This window comes from Paralichthys olivaceus, chromosome 18 (assembly GCF_024713975.1).
Source record: "Paralichthys olivaceus isolate ysfri-2021 chromosome 18, ASM2471397v2, whole genome shotgun sequence".
NCBI classification, from domain to species: Eukaryota; Metazoa; Chordata; class Actinopteri; order Pleuronectiformes; family Paralichthyidae; genus Paralichthys; species Paralichthys olivaceus.
The window spans coordinates 7,295,951-7,317,430 of NC_091110.1; the positions used below are offsets into that span (position 1 = coordinate 7,295,951).

Consider the following 21,480-nt stretch of genomic DNA (forward strand, 5'->3'; position numbering starts at 1 on the left):
TCTGAAGTCTGTCTGCTCTCACAGAAGCCAAAATCTCAGCTGCTAAATTATTCTCCTGGGAAAACTGAGCATGTTTAATCTTCATATCATAACAAAGAAATGCTCACAATTCACTGCCAATTAAACTTAACATCTATACACGTTCTCCATATACGCACCACTTCCTCTTCCTCTAGTGAAATAAGACAGACTGCAATGCTGTGATCTCCATTTCTTTCATTTGCTATTCATTTGTAGTTGCCCATCTTTAACCCCCACTCTGATCAGATTTTACTTTCATATGGAGGCTTTCCACAATCAAAGAGGTTTTCACTTTCCTTTAAATTCCTCAAAACTCCCCAGTCTACTGTGAGGGACCAGTCAGATCAAAGAGGGATGCTGTGATCAGAGCTTCACGTTTAAGTTAACTACATATGAAGGCTACAGGTTAGGTTAGAGACCAAACACTTTATGTGTATATGGAGTAAACTGATAGAGCAGAAACATTGTGTGTGGTAAATACTTGTATATATTAACTGTGTGAGCTTGTGATACTTGACAGAGGCTCCAGGACTTCAAGAAAACTGAATGGCTGAATACACAGGACTTAATTAGGTTTCCCCAAAAAGTAAAAAGACAGAATATTAGATTTTTTAAAATCAAAATACATTGGTCAACTTTGTCGTGGTTACAAAATAATGGTCATGGAGAAAAAATATCAATGACGGTCATCTGACTGTTTAACTATTTAGTTTGTAATTAACTGTGACCTGTGGTCTCCATAGACTCTATATAAAGATGGACAAAGTGTCTCCACTTCCTCCCACTATCCAGAAAATAGAATATCAAAGTATCCCTGATACAAATGCTGCAATCTACACATTTTTGGAGCAAGAATTTTGGGTCCTGCCAGTACACAAGCTTGACCGATCACCAGTCAGCCTACCTAAGAACTACCTAAAATGACTAAAACCATCTTTAAGATATTTGATGTGTACTTTGACCTTTGAGTTTGCTCATGTCCTATCCAATAACATGCAGGAGGCAAGATTTATGAATTATACTGCAGCCAGCCACTATAGGTGGCGATCTAGACACGTTGGCTTCACTTTTGTGGAGCAGTCATGTCGTCCATCTTTATTTACAGTCTTTAGTGGGCTCATTTATTATAACGGGACAGGCTCAATCTACTCGATGTAATAAATTTGGACAGCAACTGATAAACACACACTTGTAATTCTGTCAGTGTAAATGTCAAAGCAGATTCTCCCTTTAATAACAGAGGTGCAAATCATTTCAAAGTCCAATATTGTAACAAAATGTTAGTTCTGGGGTTGAAATCCAATTACGAGCTTTTCAGAAGCATGTTTGATTAAACAATGGATCCATTGTCACCCTGAACAGAAAATGATCTACAAGACAACCTTCAAATAAACCTAGATTGTTATTTCATTTGCATTTGTAACAACCTGATGAATATGTTCAGCACCGAGCCTCTAATCTCAGTGACTTCCGGAGGCGTTGATTCGTTGCGGATGACATCAGCTGCGGAGTGAGTTTGCGAAAAAAAAAACACCGGCGCCCTCTTCTCTCCACGGTTACCGAAGATGACACAATGTCTGCTGGTATAAAAAGCTAGTGCCACTCCTATCAGGGCTCCACTTGTATGTCTGGAGAGAGCTCCCCGGCGCTCTGCTGCGAATAAAGGGAGGAGGCTGCTGCTGCTGGTATCCTGCCTGTGCGCATCTGGAGACAGACACAGAGAGAGACGGAGAGGAGAAGAGAGGAGAGGATGGCCACGCTGGTTCAACCCGCAGAAATGGAGACCTTAGGCAGTCAGAGCAACACCGGGACGTCCCCGACATCCACCGGCTCCTCGCCGCACTTCAACGACGGCAAATTCTACCTGCTGGTGGTGATCGGGGAGATCGTAGCGGAGGATCACCTCAAGTGTGCCATTGCGGACATAGAGAAAGGTGAGAGGGGGCTGTGGGGGGGTGGGTGTAGGCCGCCGAGGGCTGAACTTGACACGTTCATAGCAAGTTGAACAAAGATGTTTATCTTGGTAGTTCATGGTCAAGCTTTAGGATCCATGTAAGCTGTGGATGAACTTTACGCACGATGTTTTTAAGCCAATTACGCATATTAATATACCAGAAGCTCTTGTATTTATTTGGTAAATGTCACTATTAGAGACGTAGAGCATAACAGGACTACTGAACAGCCCCTCCCAGTATCATCTTCATCAGCTGTTGCCCAACAGTCACACTCACCATATCTTTCCACTCTTCCCATCCCCGCCACCCACCCACTTTGTTTAGGAGCGGTTTATCTCATTGTGAATGTTTTTTATCTAAATATTAATAAACTTTAGGCCCGATTGTTGTCATCGACACACGTGGGCCAGCTCCTATGAAAAACCTGACAGCAGTGATTCAGCATTTAACCATGGACTATGCGTCATTTACGCATCGTCTCGTATTTCTCTGGTTGCATTTTTCCTCCCGCAGCCTCTCTGCCACGCAGCCTTTAACCGGGTGCGTCAGGCTTTTGTTTCAGGAGAGCGAGGAGTCCCAGACGTCGATTCTGTCAGGGCGAGACAATGAGGTTATAGGTCCGTGATGTTGTGGAAGACATTTTGTTTCTCCCGACTGCAGCTGGTTCAATCCGCTCTGTGTTTTGCGACTGTAAATATTATGAACAGTCATAGATAAAGTGCCCGTCCATCCTGTGGGAACATGTCTCCATCATCATCATCAACATCATCATCATCCCGCATCCAGCTCTCATCCCACACCGGCTGGTGGGCGTGGCTCTGTCCGCACTGCGGTCCCTACGGAAAGCCACAGGGACCGATCTTCAGAGTGCTGTGCAGCTGCTGTGTAGAGGCCTGTCTCCCTGGCCTGCACTGTGTGTGTGTGTGTGTGTGCGAGTGTGTGTGTGTGTGTGTGTGTGTGTGTGTGTGTGTGAGAGGAGAGAATGGCGCACTTATATTGTTTATAATACAGGAAGAAGGAAAGCTTATAAACAAGGGGATGAATTCTCTTCCAGTTTGCTCCACTAATAAAAAATGCTAAAATAGGAAATCTTCTATACAGGGATTTAAAAAAGATACATATTGTTTACATTGTTTACTTTTGTGTGTCACTTCATTAAAGAATAACCAACCAATGAGTCCTTAACCTGTTGGAGGCACAGTGGACATTTTACTTTCCTATAATGTTAACATTCATAGGTTTTTGTGCGGACTCTAAGGTTCATTTAGTAGCTGCTCTGGTGCTTTTAATTGTATCATGTTGTATGATGCTGCAAAACAGATGTAGGTTTGTTATTATGTGATTATAGGGTCATATTTAAGCTTCTCATCCACGTTGACCTCAAAGTTGAGGATAAATGTTTATACTTTTCGTTTTGAATTTGAATTATTTATGTCACATTACTCTTGTTCCTTCACTAGATAATTGATTGGAGACAGAAAAGCTCCATTTCATCATCTTCACCACTTTAATCGATCATTATTGCATTAGAGTGAAATGAAATGTGCGGTTTAAACCCTTAATTCTTCGTTTTAAGTACTTTTCTCTCATGTCAGAAAATCTCTGCTCAGTTCTTCATTAGGCTTCCATGCTGCATTATAGAGGATGAGAGGATGATGCCACCATGACTCAGCTCAGTGGAGTGGAGCCCATGGCAAAACACAAAAAGGGCCATAGATTTCCTATTACAGATGTCTGATAACAAACAAGTAACAAATCAATACGTGTTCGCTCCGAGATTTATTCGGTGAGCTGGAGATAAAGGATCAGTGAACGTGATGTGTGGGTGAGACCTTCTCCCCTTTGGTAAAAATACATTCCCAAGTTCTTTGCCATGCCTTAACTGTGTTTACGTTTTTATTTTTAGTGGAAATAACATTTTATTCACTGGTGTCTTTCCTTATTCTTGCTCTTTCTTATTAACTTAACTTATCTTGCAGGGATCCGCTCATGGGACACCAACCTCATCGACTGCAACCTGGACCAGGAGCTCAAGCTATTTGTCTCCAGACACTCGGCCCGTTTCTCCGCAGACGTCAGAGGTAAACCCGGAGACATTTTCACGGATGATAATGATTAAAACCTTAATGGTTCTTATTGCTTTGGTTCCATCAAAGAAAACCTGAGATAAACTGATTTACCAGAGTAAAGTAAAACTGCAACATTGTAAAGATATGTCAAGTATTCTAAATTTTAAGAATAAGCATTAATAGCCAAATGTCCTGAATTAGTCAAAAGCAAAAGTACTCAATATGTGCATAGTGAAGCAGTTTAAAATGTTCAAATACTACAAAATGTATATTTTAATATTTTAAAATTAGTTAAACTATTCCTTTTGTCTTTTTCACAATTGATACCAAAGCACATTTTTTAAATTCCATCTTAAAAAGATTTAAAGGGAGTCATGATTGTCTTAAAAATAAAGAAAAATGTATTTCATATGAAAAATAACCTGTAAAATATAAATTAATAACTCCTGTCAGGAAAGTATAGTGGAGTATAAAGCACAGAATTTATCTGGGAAGTGCAGCGGGGCAGCGCTTTCAGGTAACCTAACACTGTCATATCACTGTCAGCTATAACTCCCCTGCAGTAAGCAGAGGGGGTGTATAAACTATCCCTGGATTCATCCTCTCAGCATTTTGTTGCTTTTATCGCTATCGTCATACGCAAGGTAAGGGAGTGGCCCTGTGAAGATGGAGCAGGTCCAGTGTGTCAGGATGTGCAGGACATGTGGTGTGTCAGTGGGCAGTGTGGCCTTGACGGGCAGCAGCAGTCAAAGCCTCTGCTTGGCTCTGCTCCATATTGAATATGAGCAGCAGGGCCGGTCACACTGAGGCAAGAATCCATCATGAACAACTTCCACGCTCGGCTGAATCTACTGTTTTAAAACTCTCCCCTCCCTTTTTTGTTTGTGCCATTTTCCCATCCTCCATCACACTCTCTCCCTCTGTCTCTCTGTCTCTCTCTCTCTCCTGTTCTTCCTCTTGTGTGCTGTTGCCTTGCAACTCAGTGTGAGATGCACAGTTGATTTGGGAGTAATTAGCAGTGTCGGCTCCCCAGTGGCAAGTGTGTGTTGGTGAAAATAAAGAAGGGAGGGGAACAGAGAGAGGGAGGGGAACAGAGAGAGCGAGGGGAGCAGCGTGATGTGGGGAATGACTGGAAAAGAAGGAGGATGATGGGAAAGGCAAGGGAGGACGATGAGGAGGAGTAGATAAGCACAGGGATAGAAATACAGCTTAAGCAGGGACTTTAAGAGTTAATGCTGAATAACAGTAAAACTCTTAAAATGTTATATTCTGTTGCCTCTGGGTTTTTCCCAGCGTCGGTCTCGAGGGAGGATTTTATTGCCTTTTGAAGTTTTAATAAATGAACTGCGTTTTGAAGGGCTCCCTAGAATACTATAATGTTTGCTCTGACAGCGACAGAGCTTTTATGTTCTCAAAGGACATTTATCCTGCACTGAGTCAAGATTTTTACTTGGCACTGAAAATCCAAAATGCTTAATTACTCTGATATCACAGTGTTGAAGAAATGTTAATGAATTTGTCTGACATTTTGGGAAACATGCTCATATGCTTTCAAGTAAGATGCGGGAAGACAGAAGTGGGACGTGTCCTGCTCTAACGCTGTTGGCTGAACCAGAGCGTCTCTTGGGATATAAAGGAAGACTGTCTCGTTAATTCAAGCTTTATGCTGAGCTAATCCAATCAGCTGCTTCATGTATCCTTCCATTTACCATCTAACTCTTACATCTACATCTAACTGCAAGAAAGCAAAAAAAGCATATGTCCTAAAATGTGAAACTATTCTTTTAAATCTGTGCATTTTTGCACAAAACATCAATCACACCGTATCAAACAAACCACCAGGTGGTACTGGAGCAGGACGAATGCAATTATCTGTCTGCTAGTGGATGACTCGCCATCCATCAGATTATGTTAGCACACAGGAAGCCTGGACCCAACAGCGAAGAGGAGGTGGGAGGAAAAAAGGGGCAAGACAGGAGACCCCCACGAGTCCCTGATAGACGTTTGATGAATCTGATTATGTATGGATTTCCCAGCACTCCACAGCGCTGAAGCTTAAAAGGCGACTAGAGAGTTAAAAGGCTGCCAGACCGCAATTCTACAGTAGACCCTCGCTTATGAGATTGCTGACTACAACACTGCAGTTGGTGATCAATACACTGTGTAGACTCAAAAAGGAAAATAAGAAAGTAAGCTAAGGCACTTTTGCTGTGGAAAATGAAAAAGCTTTTATTAGAGTGGCTAATGCACCTACACTGGCCTTCTCACCGCAAGTGAAGAATGAACAAATTATATATAGGGCTGGGGGATTTCAGGAATTGACATCATAGCTCATTATCACAGTAGTCGGAGCAGGTCATTCAAATGAGAAAAAAACAACTGCAGTAAGACTGCGGAGAAAAAATACAGTAGAATATGTACAGATATATACATATTCAAACAAATCATGTTATAGGGAAGGAGAATAATCATCATTTTCTTTATAATTATAATTCCAAACTGAGATAAAAACCCTGTGGCCTGAAAACCTGTATAAAAAAACAGAAGGATGGATCAAGATGTTGAATTTTCCTCTTGATGTCGATTAAATAGCCGATCCTTTCTGCAAATCAGCAGATCTGATTGATTAGTCATGCATCAATCAAGTTGCATTTCCCCCTCGTACTCATATCTGGTCAGGAAACAGACTATAGGAAGAGTGTTTAGGGATAACTGTCTTTGTCCCATCATGTTGTCATTCGATTTGACAGTGCAGCAACTCTAATGCCTTGTTATTGATAGGCATCAATGCTACGACACGTTACTGGTCTGTGGGTAAATAGGCTTAATGCAGTCACAGTGTCATTCAGTGCATACTCAAAATATGTGGTGTGTTCTAATTCCCTTTTTATTCCAGTGGTGCGGGGACATGTGACATTGAGAGCCGTGCTCAGGGCGGCCCCCAACGTTCAGTCACCATGGTGACAATTATTGTGTTGTGGTAGAAAAAGAAATGACAGGAAGTTGAACGGTGCTAAAACCAACTGAGCTGATTCAATCATAATCCTTACATGCAAGGTTTTTCTTTTTTTTTGCTTTCAGCGGTGCAAAAGGAAGGCGGCACTGAATGTAGTTGTTCCACCGATCTATTTTTGGTGCGGTGCCATCCACATTGATGTTCCCCTGTCTGGTTCAGTCTGTGGCAGGCAGGCAGGCTATCCCAGTCTTGCGCTCTATTCAGCCAGAAGGAGAATGCTCGGTGATGCATGTCGCATTACCCGACGCCTCCCGCTGAGACAGAGCCACACTAAGGATTTTTATATCGATCGAGGTAATTGTCAGGGTCAAGCAAGCTCCAGTGCATCCATCATTTTTATTTTTTTTATTTTTGACAAGTTGGATTTAACAGGCAGTAATTGCAGGTTGATGGTGGTGGTGGTGATGGTGGTTTACTTGTGCTCCACCAGTCCGTAATGTGTAAGGACCGCTGTAAAGATGACAGTTTAATGACACAAAAGCCCAGTGTAAGCAGGGCGTTACCCACAGAGAGAAACAAAGGAGAAGATGCTTTCCTATTACATTAGCAGTTTCACATGTGACTCGTGCACAAGCAGGATTAACAACAGACGTTCAGAATCAGATTCAGCTTTATGGGCCAAGTACATGTACACAAACAAGGTATTTGGCTCCAGTTTTCCATTGCCCTCAGTGTACTGCAGAACTAGGAGAATATGAAGTGTATTGGAAAAACTGATGACCAGCACATACACCATGACAATATATATACAAGTCAACTGGTTCCATATGTTGCATGTAAACAATAGAAGTATAAATATAATATACTGTATAAATACGTGGACAGGGGCTGGATATGTACATTGTATGCTCTACATTTCTATATATATGTAATATTATTTACAGTGTGCAAGGTTTTTTATTAACAATATGCACAGTAAGCAGGATATGTTCAGGATTGACTCATTTCACAGACAAAACTGTGAAAACTGTTTCCTCATTTCTGGTCAACAGCATCAAACTGCTGCTTTTGAGAATAAAGCTCAGTAAAACTGGTTTCTACCAGACCAAACTGTAGTTTTATTCATTCTGGTATAAGACCAACAGAGCTCTTTACATCATGCAGCTAATTAAAGATATATTAAAAATCAGATCCTGTGATGACATTTTGTTCTCACAGCTTCTCTAGTACATTGAGGATTCAATCACAGACACTATGTTCCCTTCCTGAAATAATAAGAGATCAAAATTCAATCAATGCAAAAGTGCAGTTCACTGTTATTATATATATGTTTTCTGTTAATCAGAATAGCAATGTCATTTCAGTCTGGAGTCAGCCACCACTGTAATCCTTCAGATATCTGCTACAATATAAGGTAGCATGTGATACCTTCATTTTTTAATCAACTTAGAGTCAGTGGTTTGTTTGTGATATTTGAATTTTCATGTGACTGGTGTGAATTAAACTGATTAAATAATGAGATTCACATGAGAAGAGAAAACAAGATAATGTGAGATTCTGGCATTCAAAGAAAGTGATGTCTCTTTTGCCGTTTCAGTATCTGTCCTGATATTGAATTCATATGAAAGTTCAAAATTAAAGTCATATTAAGAATAATTTTCCCTCCAGACAACTGTTTCTATAAAACAAATGGAGTGCAACACTGGAGCTGCTACAGGGTTGACTAGTCCCTGAGAAATAACTGAACCCAGAGTGATTATTTCTACTTTCACCATCACACACTATAGAAGAAACCAGACTATTAACAGTGAATGAAGGAGTTTTCCATATGAAGTGACAGCCCTTTGGGAGGAGGCAGCGGGGTTAATGGCTCTGTGCTCTATGATGAGAATCTGCTATATGAAATATGTATGGAGGAGTCGGCTCTGCAGTCAGCTAACTGCTGCAGCATCACGTCTCCAGGGAAGAGGCACGCTCGGCCTCCAGTCGTATATTCCTCTGAATTTAAAACTGATATCGCAACAGCTCAGTGAACCTCACAGGAAACATATTCTTGTGTTTCTAAATCTTCAGGTTGCAGTTCTTCTTTTTGTTGTTTCCAGGGGAACTTCCAGAATAATAAAACAAAACGTGTCTTTCGTCAGTTGCCTCGAGGGAATTAATTAGTTTATTTTAAAAGAAATTCAATGAGGGGTAAATGGTACTTGTCATCACAGTTCAACTTGAGAAGATAAGTTGAGGTGTAATAATTATTTTATTAATTAATTACTTCACTGTAAGACATGTATTATTATTTTTTAAAGAATTATTTTGATCTCCTTGTTCTTCTAGATCTGAAATATGAATATTTGCTGGTTTTCATATGCTTTGGCTTGTTTGTCAGACATATTTTACTATTTGTAACATTATATTGACCTAATATTAAAATAATAAAATGAATTAACCCATGTAATCTTAATAATTTGATCATTAATCATGATTACTGATTAAACTAGTGGAGCATTTAGCTGCCAACAGCCTGATGTTTCGAGCAGGAGGTGGTGGAGACCAAAATGAAAGTGAATATTGGACTTACATTTTTGTGGTAGCCGGAAATATGACTCAGCTGAATATAAATACTGCCTCATATCTGCTGGATGTGTAAATATGAGACACATTCACAGCAAGTGGCAAGAATGAATGTCAACGTTGTGTACAGAGCTGCCCCCATGTGCCCAAAAAGTCAACTATCGCTGCTTTAAGTTTAGTTGTTTCACAATTATCCCAGAAATATATAAACATTTATACTGAAGAATAATTATATGATGAAAAATAATCCTGTTGTTTGACTAAAGTACAATGAATCATGTTATTATGAAATAAAGCACTGTTAAGTTTGCAGATGATGTTTGAGAACTACGGATGATGGAGGAGGAATTTTATCCTTAAACAGCTTCTGATGCTGAGCAGTGGGATTCGGGAAATATGTCATTCTTCCATCTCCAGAGATTTCATCCATCTTAGTGATGAAGAGCTCTGTTCTACAGAGACTATTAACATTTACACAGCCATATTGGATCTGTCTGATCGTCTGTGTTTGATGAAGTATTTGATGAATTAGTTGAGCCCTGCCCCTCATACGAACCACAGGAGACGAGATTTTTAATGGACAGCAGATCATCGTTCCTCAGGAGACTCAGTCTCTCCTGCAGAAGTCAATTTGATCCACTGCACCATGATTTTAGAAAAAACCTGTGGTTTTGTTTCAGTCAGATTTTGTAAATGCTTCTGTTATTAATAATGATCATTTTTGATTATTTCCTTCCTATTTCTGAATAAGAAAGATGATATTTTAAATGTCTCTTTTTGTCAAAAACCAAAATATATTTTTATTTAAATATCGCACAGAACAAATAACAGAGCAAACTTCATTCCCGAGAAGCTGGCAGTTGTGTAAAAAAAATAGCAAACATTTACAAATGATGAAAAATGTTGCGGGTTTGTTCTGATTAATCAGCTAATCCTCTCCTCAAGCACATTTAGTCTATTGCCTTTAACTTGTGAGAGGGAACATTGGTAGAAGACACAATCAAGATAACATGATAACATTAAAAATCAATTGATGTGACTATGTTTTTTTTTGCATTATCATTAACAGCGATTTTCTCTTGTGTTGCAGGGCAGAGAATTCTTCACCACAAAAGTAATGTCCTGGAAACAGTGGTACTCATCAACCCGTCAGACGACGCAGTCAGTACTGAGGTAAAATGAGTTATACTTGTTACTGACAATCTGCCATATTGTTATATCCTCTTCCTTATTTATCTCTTACATCATATTTGATCTTGTATCCTGTCAAAGAGGGATGATGCAGAAATCAATACAAAAACAATCTCATCTATAAAACAAATACAACTTGACAAGGAGGATTATTATTCAGCCATCTACTCTGGTTATATCAACTGCTGTTTGTTGCTGTTAATTGGGAAAAAGGAGCAATTAAAAGCTCAAGGGACGACACTAATCTCTCATTTACATCTAGAATAACAAGCGCAGCACTTTGCCTTTTTTTTATGCTAACATTTTTAGTGGGAAAGAAGAAACAGGGGGGTGGGGAGTACAGATGGTGCAAGATTTTCACCCGTGTCACTGCTCCTTTTCAGCGCTGCCTCCACCTCCAGCCCAGTTTGCGGTCAAACTGTGCATTGATAATATCTCAGGGCACAGCAGGATGTACCTGGCCTGCTGCCCAGAACAGCTGATGGTGCAGGAGAGGGGAAAAAAAAGACCAATAGAAAAGAGAGGCAGAGAGAGATGGAGGGATGAAAGAGAACTTAGCAGAGTGGGCAGCAAGAAAAGAGATCAGCTAATTAGCTAATGGATTTGGATGATGTGAAACTGGAGATATTTCAAATACAATAGATTAGATGAGCTGATAGCTGCAGCAGTAAGGGTTTGAATTCCCCATCTCTGCAGAAAATAATGTTATCATCATATCTTTTTCCTTCTCTTTACAAAGCTTTTGCAATAAATAAATAATACACTTTATTTATTAAAGGGTCATAAATGCTTTCCTCATCACTTCTTTCAGTTTTTTTTACTTCTGCTTTCAGCGGGATCCTTGAAAAACGATGTAACCTACTTTCCTCTTTTTACTCCCAGGTTCGTCTGATGATCTCGGACACTGCCAGACACAAGCTGCTGGTTCTCTCAGGCCAATGCTCTGAAAAAACTGGAGAGCTGATTCTTCAATCTGGATCTTTCTCTTTCTTCAATTTCATAGACATATTCACCGACCAAGAGGTGAGCAAATATTAATTAAATAAAGGACAATATGATTTATAACTTTGGATGTTTAGGTGGTTAGGTGGCTGTTTATGTTAGTTGCCACCTGCCAATAACTAAGAAGAAGAAGAGGGAGGTTGTAAGCCCAAAAAAGAACTGTCACAGAAACAGAAAGTCTTTATTGCCATTGTTAGCACTACATATAATGTGCATTCAAAATCAAATACTTAAATTAATTAAAAAGACCACCTAACAAAATTAAACTATATAATATGAATATATATATATATATATATATATATATATATATACTGTGCATTGCACATGAAGATTTTTCAGTATTTATTTGAGTTCTTCATCATCATTATGTAATAGACTTACTGAATGTACTGACAAAGACTGCATTGGAGAGCATTATACTCTGATTCAATAATATTCAATATTTAAAAGTCACTTCATTGTTCTCATGTCTAGATTGGTGAATTGCTCAGCACCATTCACCCGGCAAACAAAGCTTTCCTTACACTCTTCTGCCCCGAGCAAGGCGACTGGAAAAACTCCAACTTGGACAAACACAACCTGCAGGATTTCATTAACATGAAACTAAACTCCACTCTCATACTCCCTGAAATGGAGGGCCTCTCAGAATTCACAGAGTATTTGTCTGAGTCAGTAGAGATCCCGTCTCCGTTCGACATGTTAGAACCGCCGACCTCAGGTGGATTCCTCAAACTCTCCAAACCGTGCTGTTACATTTTTCCCGGTGGTCGCGGTGACTCAGCTCTCTTTGCTGTAAATGGCTTCAACATGCTCATTAATGGCGGCTCGGACAGGAAGTCGTGCTTCTGGAAACTGGTGAGACATCTGGACCGGGTGGACTCCATCCTCCTCACCCACATCGGTGACGACAACCTGCCAGGCATCAACAGTATGCTGCAGAGGAAAATTATAGAGGCCGAGGAGGAGCAGTCGCAGGGTTCCACAGCTAACAGCGACTGGGTGAAGAACATGATTTCTCCAGATATCGGTGTTGTGTTTGTGAATCTCCCTGAAAACCTGGATAACCCTGCACCTAATTACAGAGTGCGGAGGAATGTTGAGGAGGCAGCGTCTACGCAACAGTTCCTCACCAAGCTAAATTTGAGGATAGAGCCTCTGCAAAGTCCTGTTGGAAACACAATAGAACCAATCATACTGTTTCAGAAAATGGGTGTCGGGAAGCTTGAGATGTATGTTCTTAATCCTTCAAAGAATAGCAAAGAGATGCAGCACTTTATGAAGCAGTGGACAGGTAGTGAAAAAGACACAGCTTCTATTTTACTGCCAAACGGAAAAGAATCTCAGTTCCCTGTCTCTTATTTGACGTCTATCTCTTCGCTCATTGTGTGGCACCCTGCTAATCCCTCAGATAAGGTTGTCCGCGTTCTCTTTCCTGGAAATACCACCCAGCGTCACGTCTTTGAAGGTTTAGAGAAGCTAAAGCACTTGGAGTTCTTGAAGCAGCCAGTTGTCACTCAAAAAGCAATGTCTTCTAATATGCCTTCAACGCCGACACTAAAGCAAGCAAAGATGAAATACAGAACAGACAGCAAAGAGAGCCTGAAGTCTACCCCAAAGCCATCACCCAGCAGGAGCATCAGGAAGGATTCAAAGGAGGAAGCACCAGAGAAGGCAAAGACAGATGCAGAATCCACCCATGAAAAAACACAAAAGACAGAGAAAAAAGAAAAGGTCCCACTGAAAAAGGAAAAAGCAAAGGCACCTGAGAAAGAATCAAAAGCAAAGATGGAGCAATCAGCACAGAATGAAACTCCTGAAAAGAAGAAGCCTGAAATAAAACCCAAAGCTGAAAAGGAAAAGACCATTAAGAGGGAGACCAAAATCTCAGTGGAAAAGAAAAAGGAGGTTAAAAAAGAAGTGGCAAAGAAAGACGATATTCACAAACAAGAAATTAAAAAAGAAGAAAAAGTGAAGAAAGAGGACGTAAAGAAAGTTCTAAAAAAAGACATCCGAAAAGAGTCACCTATGAAGGAGAAGAAGGAAGAAAAGAAAGAGCAAAAGAAAGATGTCAAAAGGCCCTTAAAAGACATAAAAAAGACTGAAGAAAGGAATGCAGCACCAAAACCAAAGCCCCTGAAAAAAGATGATGTCTCAAATAAATTTGCAGGGACACCATCAAAGTCAAAAGAGAAAGGGAAGCCTAAGGTTTCAAAGAAAGAGACAAAGGTTGGTAGTGGCAAACTTGCAGCCAGTACTGCTACTGCTGCTGTTGCTGCTGCTGCTGTTGCTGCTGTTGCTGCTGTTGTGGATGATCCTGAAGCAGAAAGATCTATGATGTCCTCACCAGAGGACCTTACCAAGGACTTTGAGGAGCTCCAAACTGAAGAGTTGACAACAGACGATGCGACGGTCCAACAAAACCAGAAAGAAGAGTCAGTGATGATCCACCAGGAAGAAATAATACAGACCAAAGAGTCACCTGAGGCCTTGGAATCTTTGGACGAGGGTATAACCACAACAGAAGCTGAGGGAGACAGTGGAGTGACCCCAGAGGAACAGGTTCTCAAGGTAAAACTTCCAAGTCCAAGTGAAAAGTTTGAAGATGAGGGCACTGTGATGGAGGAGACGTCTGAAGGAGGAGATTATGAAGAGAAGGGAGAGACAGAGGAAGTTTATGAACCACAGAGAATGGAATTGGATAAAGATAAACTAACTCCCAGTGAAGAGGAACACAGAGACAGACCCGATGAAGTCAAACCAGGGGATGGTGTTCAAGACAATGATGATCTGATGAATAAAAATGTAGAGGATCCACTCATGAGCGAAAGACAAACAGAGAAACAGAATCTGTTTGAATCAGCCTTACCCAAAGTGTCCTCACCTATTTCTCCAGCCGCATCTATCCATGATGAAATTCCTCCAGTTGGTTTCGAGAGCTCAACGGTCTCAGACGATGAGAATCGCGAAGAAGCCCCCGAGGATTTCACTGTCACCTCCATCTGCACTCAGTCCACCATCAAGATCTCCAGTGTGCCTACTACCCTGGGTGAGATGTTGACTCCTAGGGACATTATGAGCAACGAAACCGCCTATAATGAGGCTGAATCTCCTCCACGGGATAGTGACAGGTTTGTGACTTCTGTATCTGGACAGTATGATATGAAGAAGATTTCGCCACTTCAGGATATGCCAGGATCAGATCGCTCTCAGAGTGACGTCACGGAAGGCCAGGACTACAACCTCTCTGCTTCCACCATATCTCCACCTTCACCACTAGAAGAGGATAAATTCTGCAAGGGCTTTACCTTAGCAGGGAAAGCTGAGCAGTATGACACAGTTCAAGAGTCGTTTGAGAAGCATGATGCAGATCTAACAGGACTCACTTCAACCTCCACAACCACACCTCTTATTCGTTCTCCCTCAGTCGACCGCAGGGATACATTTGATTCCCCATCACCTTTTGCTGCTCCAATAGAATTGTCCACCACACTGACAGGGAGTACCCGAGCAACAGCAGAATCTGTCAGCCCAGATGACAAGACACTGGAAGGAACTAACTCGCCTCAGTCCTCTGGTCACACTCCTTACTATCAGTCACCAGTAGATGAAAAAGCAGCAAGTCTAACACTTGTCTCAGAAGACAAAGCACAGGGTCCAATAATTGTGGAGCTCACAAGTGATAAAGAAGATTCCTCCAACAGAGCTACCCCAGAGCCAGATGAGCCAGAACAAGAAATGTGCTCTCCTGTAGAGAGGGTAGCATCTTCTCCAAAAAGCCAATCTCCAACTGAGCCCGATTCCCCAACAAAAAAGGAAAAGTCACCATTTGATTTAGATGATAAGACAACTGGAGAAAACAGCCATTCAGTCTTTTCCTCAGCACCGGAGACCAAATATGAGTCAGACACCAATCTATTTACTGGGGCCAAAGAAGAGAGCAAAATGTCGATTTCAGAGGGCACCACATCAGACAAATCAGGATCCCCTCTGGAAGAAGTGGTAGCAGAAGACTTGTTCTCACATTTAGCTTCAGCATCCACTGCCTCGCTGGCCACCAGCTCCTTGCCAGAGCCGACCACCGACTCTCCTTCGCTTCATGCTGAGGTAGGCTCTCCTCATTCTACAGAAGTGGATGACTCACTGTCTGTCTCCGTGGTTCAGACCCCAACCCCCTTCCATGAGGCTGAGGGGTCTCCGTCCAAGGAAGATAGCCCCAGGCCCATGTCAATCTCCCCAGACGTCTCACCAAAGTCAAAAAGCAAAACACAAAATCAGGATATGAAATCCCCAGAGCACTCTACCATGTCGATAGAGTTTGGCCAGGAATCCCCTGACCACTCCTTAGCCCTGGACTTTAGCAAGCAATCCCCAGAGCACCCATCTGTGGGCAGCAGCTCACGTGCTACAGAGAATGGCCCAACTGAGGTTGACTACAGCCCCTCAGATGGCACAGATGTGAGACCACCTGGAGAACCTGGCTCCCCAGTGGAGAAGCCTTTACTTTTTGAAGACGTTGACGTCCGTGCCACTTCTGCAACCCCATCAGAGGCATCTCAGTCCACACCCTCTGTTACAACCCCATGTCAAATGGCTGAGATGCCACATACCATGGCTGAGCAGACGGACAAGTCTCCACTCACCCCCAAGGCATCCTCTCTCACCCAGTCTCCCCATTCCACTGAGCCATCCCCAGTACTAGGAGGTCCCCCGGTTATGGACAGCACCAGCCCAATTTCACCATCTCTGGAGAGCCTTTCTAATAAATTTGACACACAGCTGAAATACGACAAGTCTCCACTCACCCCCAAGGCATCCTCTCTCACCCAGTCTCCCCATTCCACTGAGCCATCCCCAGTACTAGGAGGTCCCCCGGTTATGGACAGCACCAGCCCAATTTCACCATCTCTGGAGAGCCTTTCTAATAAATTTGACACACAGCTGAAATACGACAAGTCTCCACTCACCCCCAAGGCATCCTCTCTCACCCAGTCTCCCCATTCCACTGAGCCTTCCCCAGTACTAGGAGGTCCCCCGGCTATGGACAGCACCAGCCCAATTTCACCATCTCTGGAGAGCCTTTCTAATAAATCTGACATACAGCTGAAATACGACAAGTCTCCACTCACCCCCAAGGCAACCTCTCTCACCCAGTCTCCCCATTCCACTGAGCCATCCCCAGTACTAGGAGGTCCCCCGGTTATGGACAGCACCAGCCCAATTTCACCATCTCTGGAGAGCCTTTCTAATAAATCTGACGCACAGCTGAAATACGACAAGTCACCCTCACCTCCCAAAGCTACTTCTCCATCTTCATCATTTTCCCCCTCAAAAGAGGAGACACATTCCCCAGCAAAGGAGACGAATCCCTTTAAATGTGAAGATTCTACACACGAAGCAAAATCCCCTGTGGGCCCCAAAGTTCCTTCCCCATCCTATCTGCCTCTCTCCTCCGATCTGTATAATTATAACTCAGCCTGTGGGTCCAGGGACCCCGACACCACAAAGAGAAGCCCCTCTGCTCCATCTAAAACAGATGTTGACCTCTGCTTAGTCACTTCATGTGAATACCGTCACCCTAAGACAGAATTATCCCCATCTTTTATTAACCCTAACCCTCTGGAATACTTCATTAATGAAGAGAACATCATAGAGGAGGAGAAGCCTCTGGCCAAGTCAGGAGGAGGACCCCCACCTCCAGGTGCTAAGCTTCCCACCAAGCAATGTGAGGAGACCCCACCAACATCCATCAGTGAATCTGCCCCCTCCCAGACAGATTCAGATGTCCCACCAGGGACAGAGGAGTGCCCCTCTATTACAGCAGATGCTAACATTGACTCTGAAGACGATTCTGAGACATTGCCTACTGACAGAACCCTGACCTACAGGCATGCCGATCCTCCTCCAGTGACTTTAAGGGACTCTGCTCCATCCTCGGGCCAACATGATGTCTGTATGGTGGACCCAGAGGCCCTCAAGGCTGAAGAAAATCTCCACAATGCTAACACAGAGGGAGGAGAAAAATCCAAGAAGAAAAAACTCACAAAAAAGTCTTCATCTCCAGCCAGGAAGACTGCTCTGTCAAAAATCAAGGATACCAAGACTGCCTCTCCAAAGAAGAGTGTCGGAGAAGGAAAAGATGCCAAAAATGCAACAAATACCTCTGCGTCCAGAGGTGTGAAAAGTGCCACGTCAGGTAAATACAATTTACTCATCGTCATCATATACTTCACTACTTTTTATATTTTTTAAGAACTTAACTTATCTGAGAAATTGTATGTTTTTGCCTCTTTCAGGTGCTGGCAGTGGAAAGGCATCAGGAGCGGCATCTCAGCCAAACTGTCCTCCCATGTTCATGGATTTGGTTTACATACCCAATCACTGCAGTGCCAAGAATGTGGATGCTGAGTTCTTCAAGCGGGTGCGCTCCTCTTACTATGTGGTCAGTGGCAATGATCAGACTGCTCAGGAGCCCAGTAGGGCTGTCCTTGATGCTCTGCTGGAAGGAAAGGCCCAGTGGGGAAACAATATGCAGGTAGGTTTCAAGTATTGATATGACAATTAAATAGTGTACACAGAACTCCAAATGCACTTGGTATATTTGACCATCTTGGTTATTTGTTTTGCTTGACACAATGACAGTAGGGACATATTTTTAAGCTTCAATTTCAGGTTTTCAATCTAATTTGTCAATACGTCAGTCATATTATAGTTATAATTAGCATTTGGGTTTCAGTAGGCTGGGATGTATAAGGATTGTATTCGATGGATCATATTGTTTGTCTGTCTGTTTCTATTGAAAGTTTTTTAATCACTTATGCATTTAGATGAAATTGTGAAATTAGGTTCCTGTCATTGTTATCAGTTCTCTATTAAATCCTACACCAGCACTGGTAAAACAGGGGGTCCCATAAATGGAGGTTTGAGGACTCCTGCAGTGGCCATAGGTTCATTTACTCAGGTTCAGGCCACCAATAATACAACCAAGCTTTTGCATGTAAACATCAAAAACATATTGATTAGTCAACATCCTTGAGCTCATAAAAAATCCTAAAAAATGGTTACATTTAAAATGATATTGCCATGTGATGTGATTTAACCCTCTATCGCATTGACTTTTACCTTGTGCTGAAAAAGTTTTGATATGTTATCACTAAAAATTGCTTAAATAATGCACATTTTAAAAGGGGGTAGCTGGTCAGACACTCTGCAATAGATGGTTCATGTAGAGGAAGAGGCACATGCAGAGATAATTTCTGTTTGATGCTTGAGCTCAGAAACCTCCCTCCTCTCTTATGTCAGGTCACCCTGATTCCAACCCACGACACTGATGTCATGAGGGAGTGGTACCAGGAGACCCACGACAAGCAGCAGGAGCTGAACATCATGGTCCTGGCCAGCAGCAGCACCGTTGTTATGCAGGACGAGTCCTTCCCAGCTTGTAAGATAGAGATGTAAGACCTGTTCTGCACCAGATCTGTGGATCAGGAGACCAAGTGATAATGACAAATCTATGTAGCATAAAAACCCAAGCAGACACTTACCGGAATATGCTATTGTGACAATTCTTGTGCCCTAAATCATTGAACCTTAAATATCTGAACTGAGGATTACCCAATAGAAATTAGCATTGAGGGGCTCCATGCAAAGGACAATGATTTCACTATAAAGTAATAGACCCTTGACATCCATATGGTGTCTGAATTTTAGGTATGAATGAATTTTACTTGAAGGGAACAAGAAATAAAAAGCAGCCTATAGCGATGAATGTCCAATTATGCTAAGAGCTCCAGTATAATGTTGCTGTTGCCCCGAGTTTCTTTTACATCCCCAGATCAAATTATAGGAGATTAGACAAGAACCCAACATCCCTGCATATGGTGTATTCTTAAATAATGGCTGTTATCCACACCAAAGGATGAAACAGTTTTCTATCATTGCCTTAGGAAGTTCAAATGAATGTACAAGAACTGGTGCAAGTAGCAGAAGAGTAGGGAAACTCTAGACACTGGAGGTAACTCTTATTGAAAGGACTGTTAAATGATAGTTGAATGATGGTAAATATGAGCTACCTTGAAGGGATGCTTAACATTGAATAGCATGAATATGTCTTTTTGGTCTGGTTTCTGTTTCTGCTAATGAATATTTATTTATTATTTCAAAGTTAATTTATTGTGCTTGATAAATTTTAAAGTGTGCAGCGGAAATCTGCCTCAGAAATCTCTCCCCTTGCCTTTGTCACATCTGTAAAATCATTTTCATGCTGATTAGAGAGTCATTAATTTCAGATCGCCTGTTTTATTTGCAGAATTTAATCTTTTATTTCTATTACCTGTTTTTGTATGTCATTGTTTAGCTTTGGGGGAGCAAACCTTTCCCCTATGTATAGCTAGTCAGGCAGGATATTTTCATAACCTTAAAATGTCTTGTTTTTCTAAAAGCATTGTACTATAATTATAAATAGCTTTGAAGCCGAAGGGATGGTTGAAAGACGTGCATGAGTTATGATGTGTTAGGATTTTTCTCTTCTTCTTTTAACTGGGATTTTTCTCAGACTTGCATTAAGAACAACAGGGCTACATGATTTATTTATTTATTTTGCAACTTGTGCCATGACGTTGTATAGTACAGGAAGTAAAGCGGTTGCCTGTGGCATTGTATCACAATCAAACTTCATTCTGGGTGCAGCACAGTGTAGATACAGGTTAACATGAGCATTTTTGGTGTTTCTCCTCTGTAGCTGAAGGAGGCGAAGCTTTTGAGTGGGGCGGCACACAGAGATGAGAGTGAGTGACTTGTGTGTTTCAGATGAAAGTATGTACAACAAAAAAAAACTAGACACTTTAAACACAAACATGACACAAACTAACTGTAACAGAGGCCAGAGATCAACCATGACAGGCCACCTTCTGGAGAATTATCCAACAAATCGACGCACATACAGGCTTTGGTACTTTGGGTTATTAAATCAACCAAACTCACCAGATATGTCTGGTGTTCATAAAACCACAACAGACGACTTCTCCTGCAGGGGAAACTACACTACACTACAGTAATACCTGTCAAACCTACAAAACTCTGAACTGACATTTCTCTTGGACTGACATTTCTCCTTTTCTCCATCTCCTTTTTCTTCACTTCCTCTCTCTGTCTATTTATCTCTGCCTTTTTCTCCTTATCTTTCTCTCGGGAGAACTTTACTAATGTCTGTCTGCAGCTGTGTGGTATATTTGTCTTGTGGTCATGCATCCTCTCCCCCACTTACCCCCCCAAAATACTCATATAAACCCCCAATAGCAATTAGTTTCAAGTAAGTATTCCTTAGTGCTTTCTAATATTTGTGTGCAATATTCCCTCAATGGCAAATCTGATGTAAGATGAGCTACTGCTGAAGAACAAACACTCAAAAACAACCACAATAAAAATCTGACGTGAACAAGAAGGATGTGTGTCTGATTTCTCTAAAAAATTCATACAGTCCGGTTGTGTTATTGTATACTATATAATAAAGGTAGTGTGTTCTCATAACATTATAGGTGAAAGTGCTTCTATACATCGCTTTTTATTGCTTGTAAACGTAATGGAGCAACAGAGAGGTATAACCGTCCTTGTCATCTGGCTACAAATACTTTATAGACTCAATATTTGTCTTCCTGTCTCATCTGTTAAATCTAGTACACGATTTAAGTACTGTAGACGTGAACTGGGGGACACAGTC

General features: G+C 41.6%; 1 protein-coding gene across 1 annotated transcript; it reads left to right on the top strand.

Annotated features, from left to right (window-relative positions):
• Nucleotides 1-1,514: 1,514 nt before the first annotated feature.
• map1b (microtubule-associated protein 1B) lies at nucleotides 1,515-21,204 on the top strand. Its single transcript, XM_069514083.1, has 7 exons — nucleotides 1,515-1,955; nucleotides 3,956-4,057; nucleotides 10,660-10,742; nucleotides 11,643-11,783; nucleotides 12,240-17,958; nucleotides 18,059-18,297; nucleotides 19,065-21,204. Exons 1-7 carry the CDS (start codon nucleotides 1,772-1,774, stop codon nucleotides 19,218-19,220), a joined length of 6,624 nt encoding a protein of 2,207 aa, XP_069370184.1. The 5' UTR covers nucleotides 1,515-1,771; the 3' UTR covers nucleotides 19,221-21,204.
• The last annotated feature ends 276 nt before the right edge of the window (nucleotides 21,205-21,480 follow it).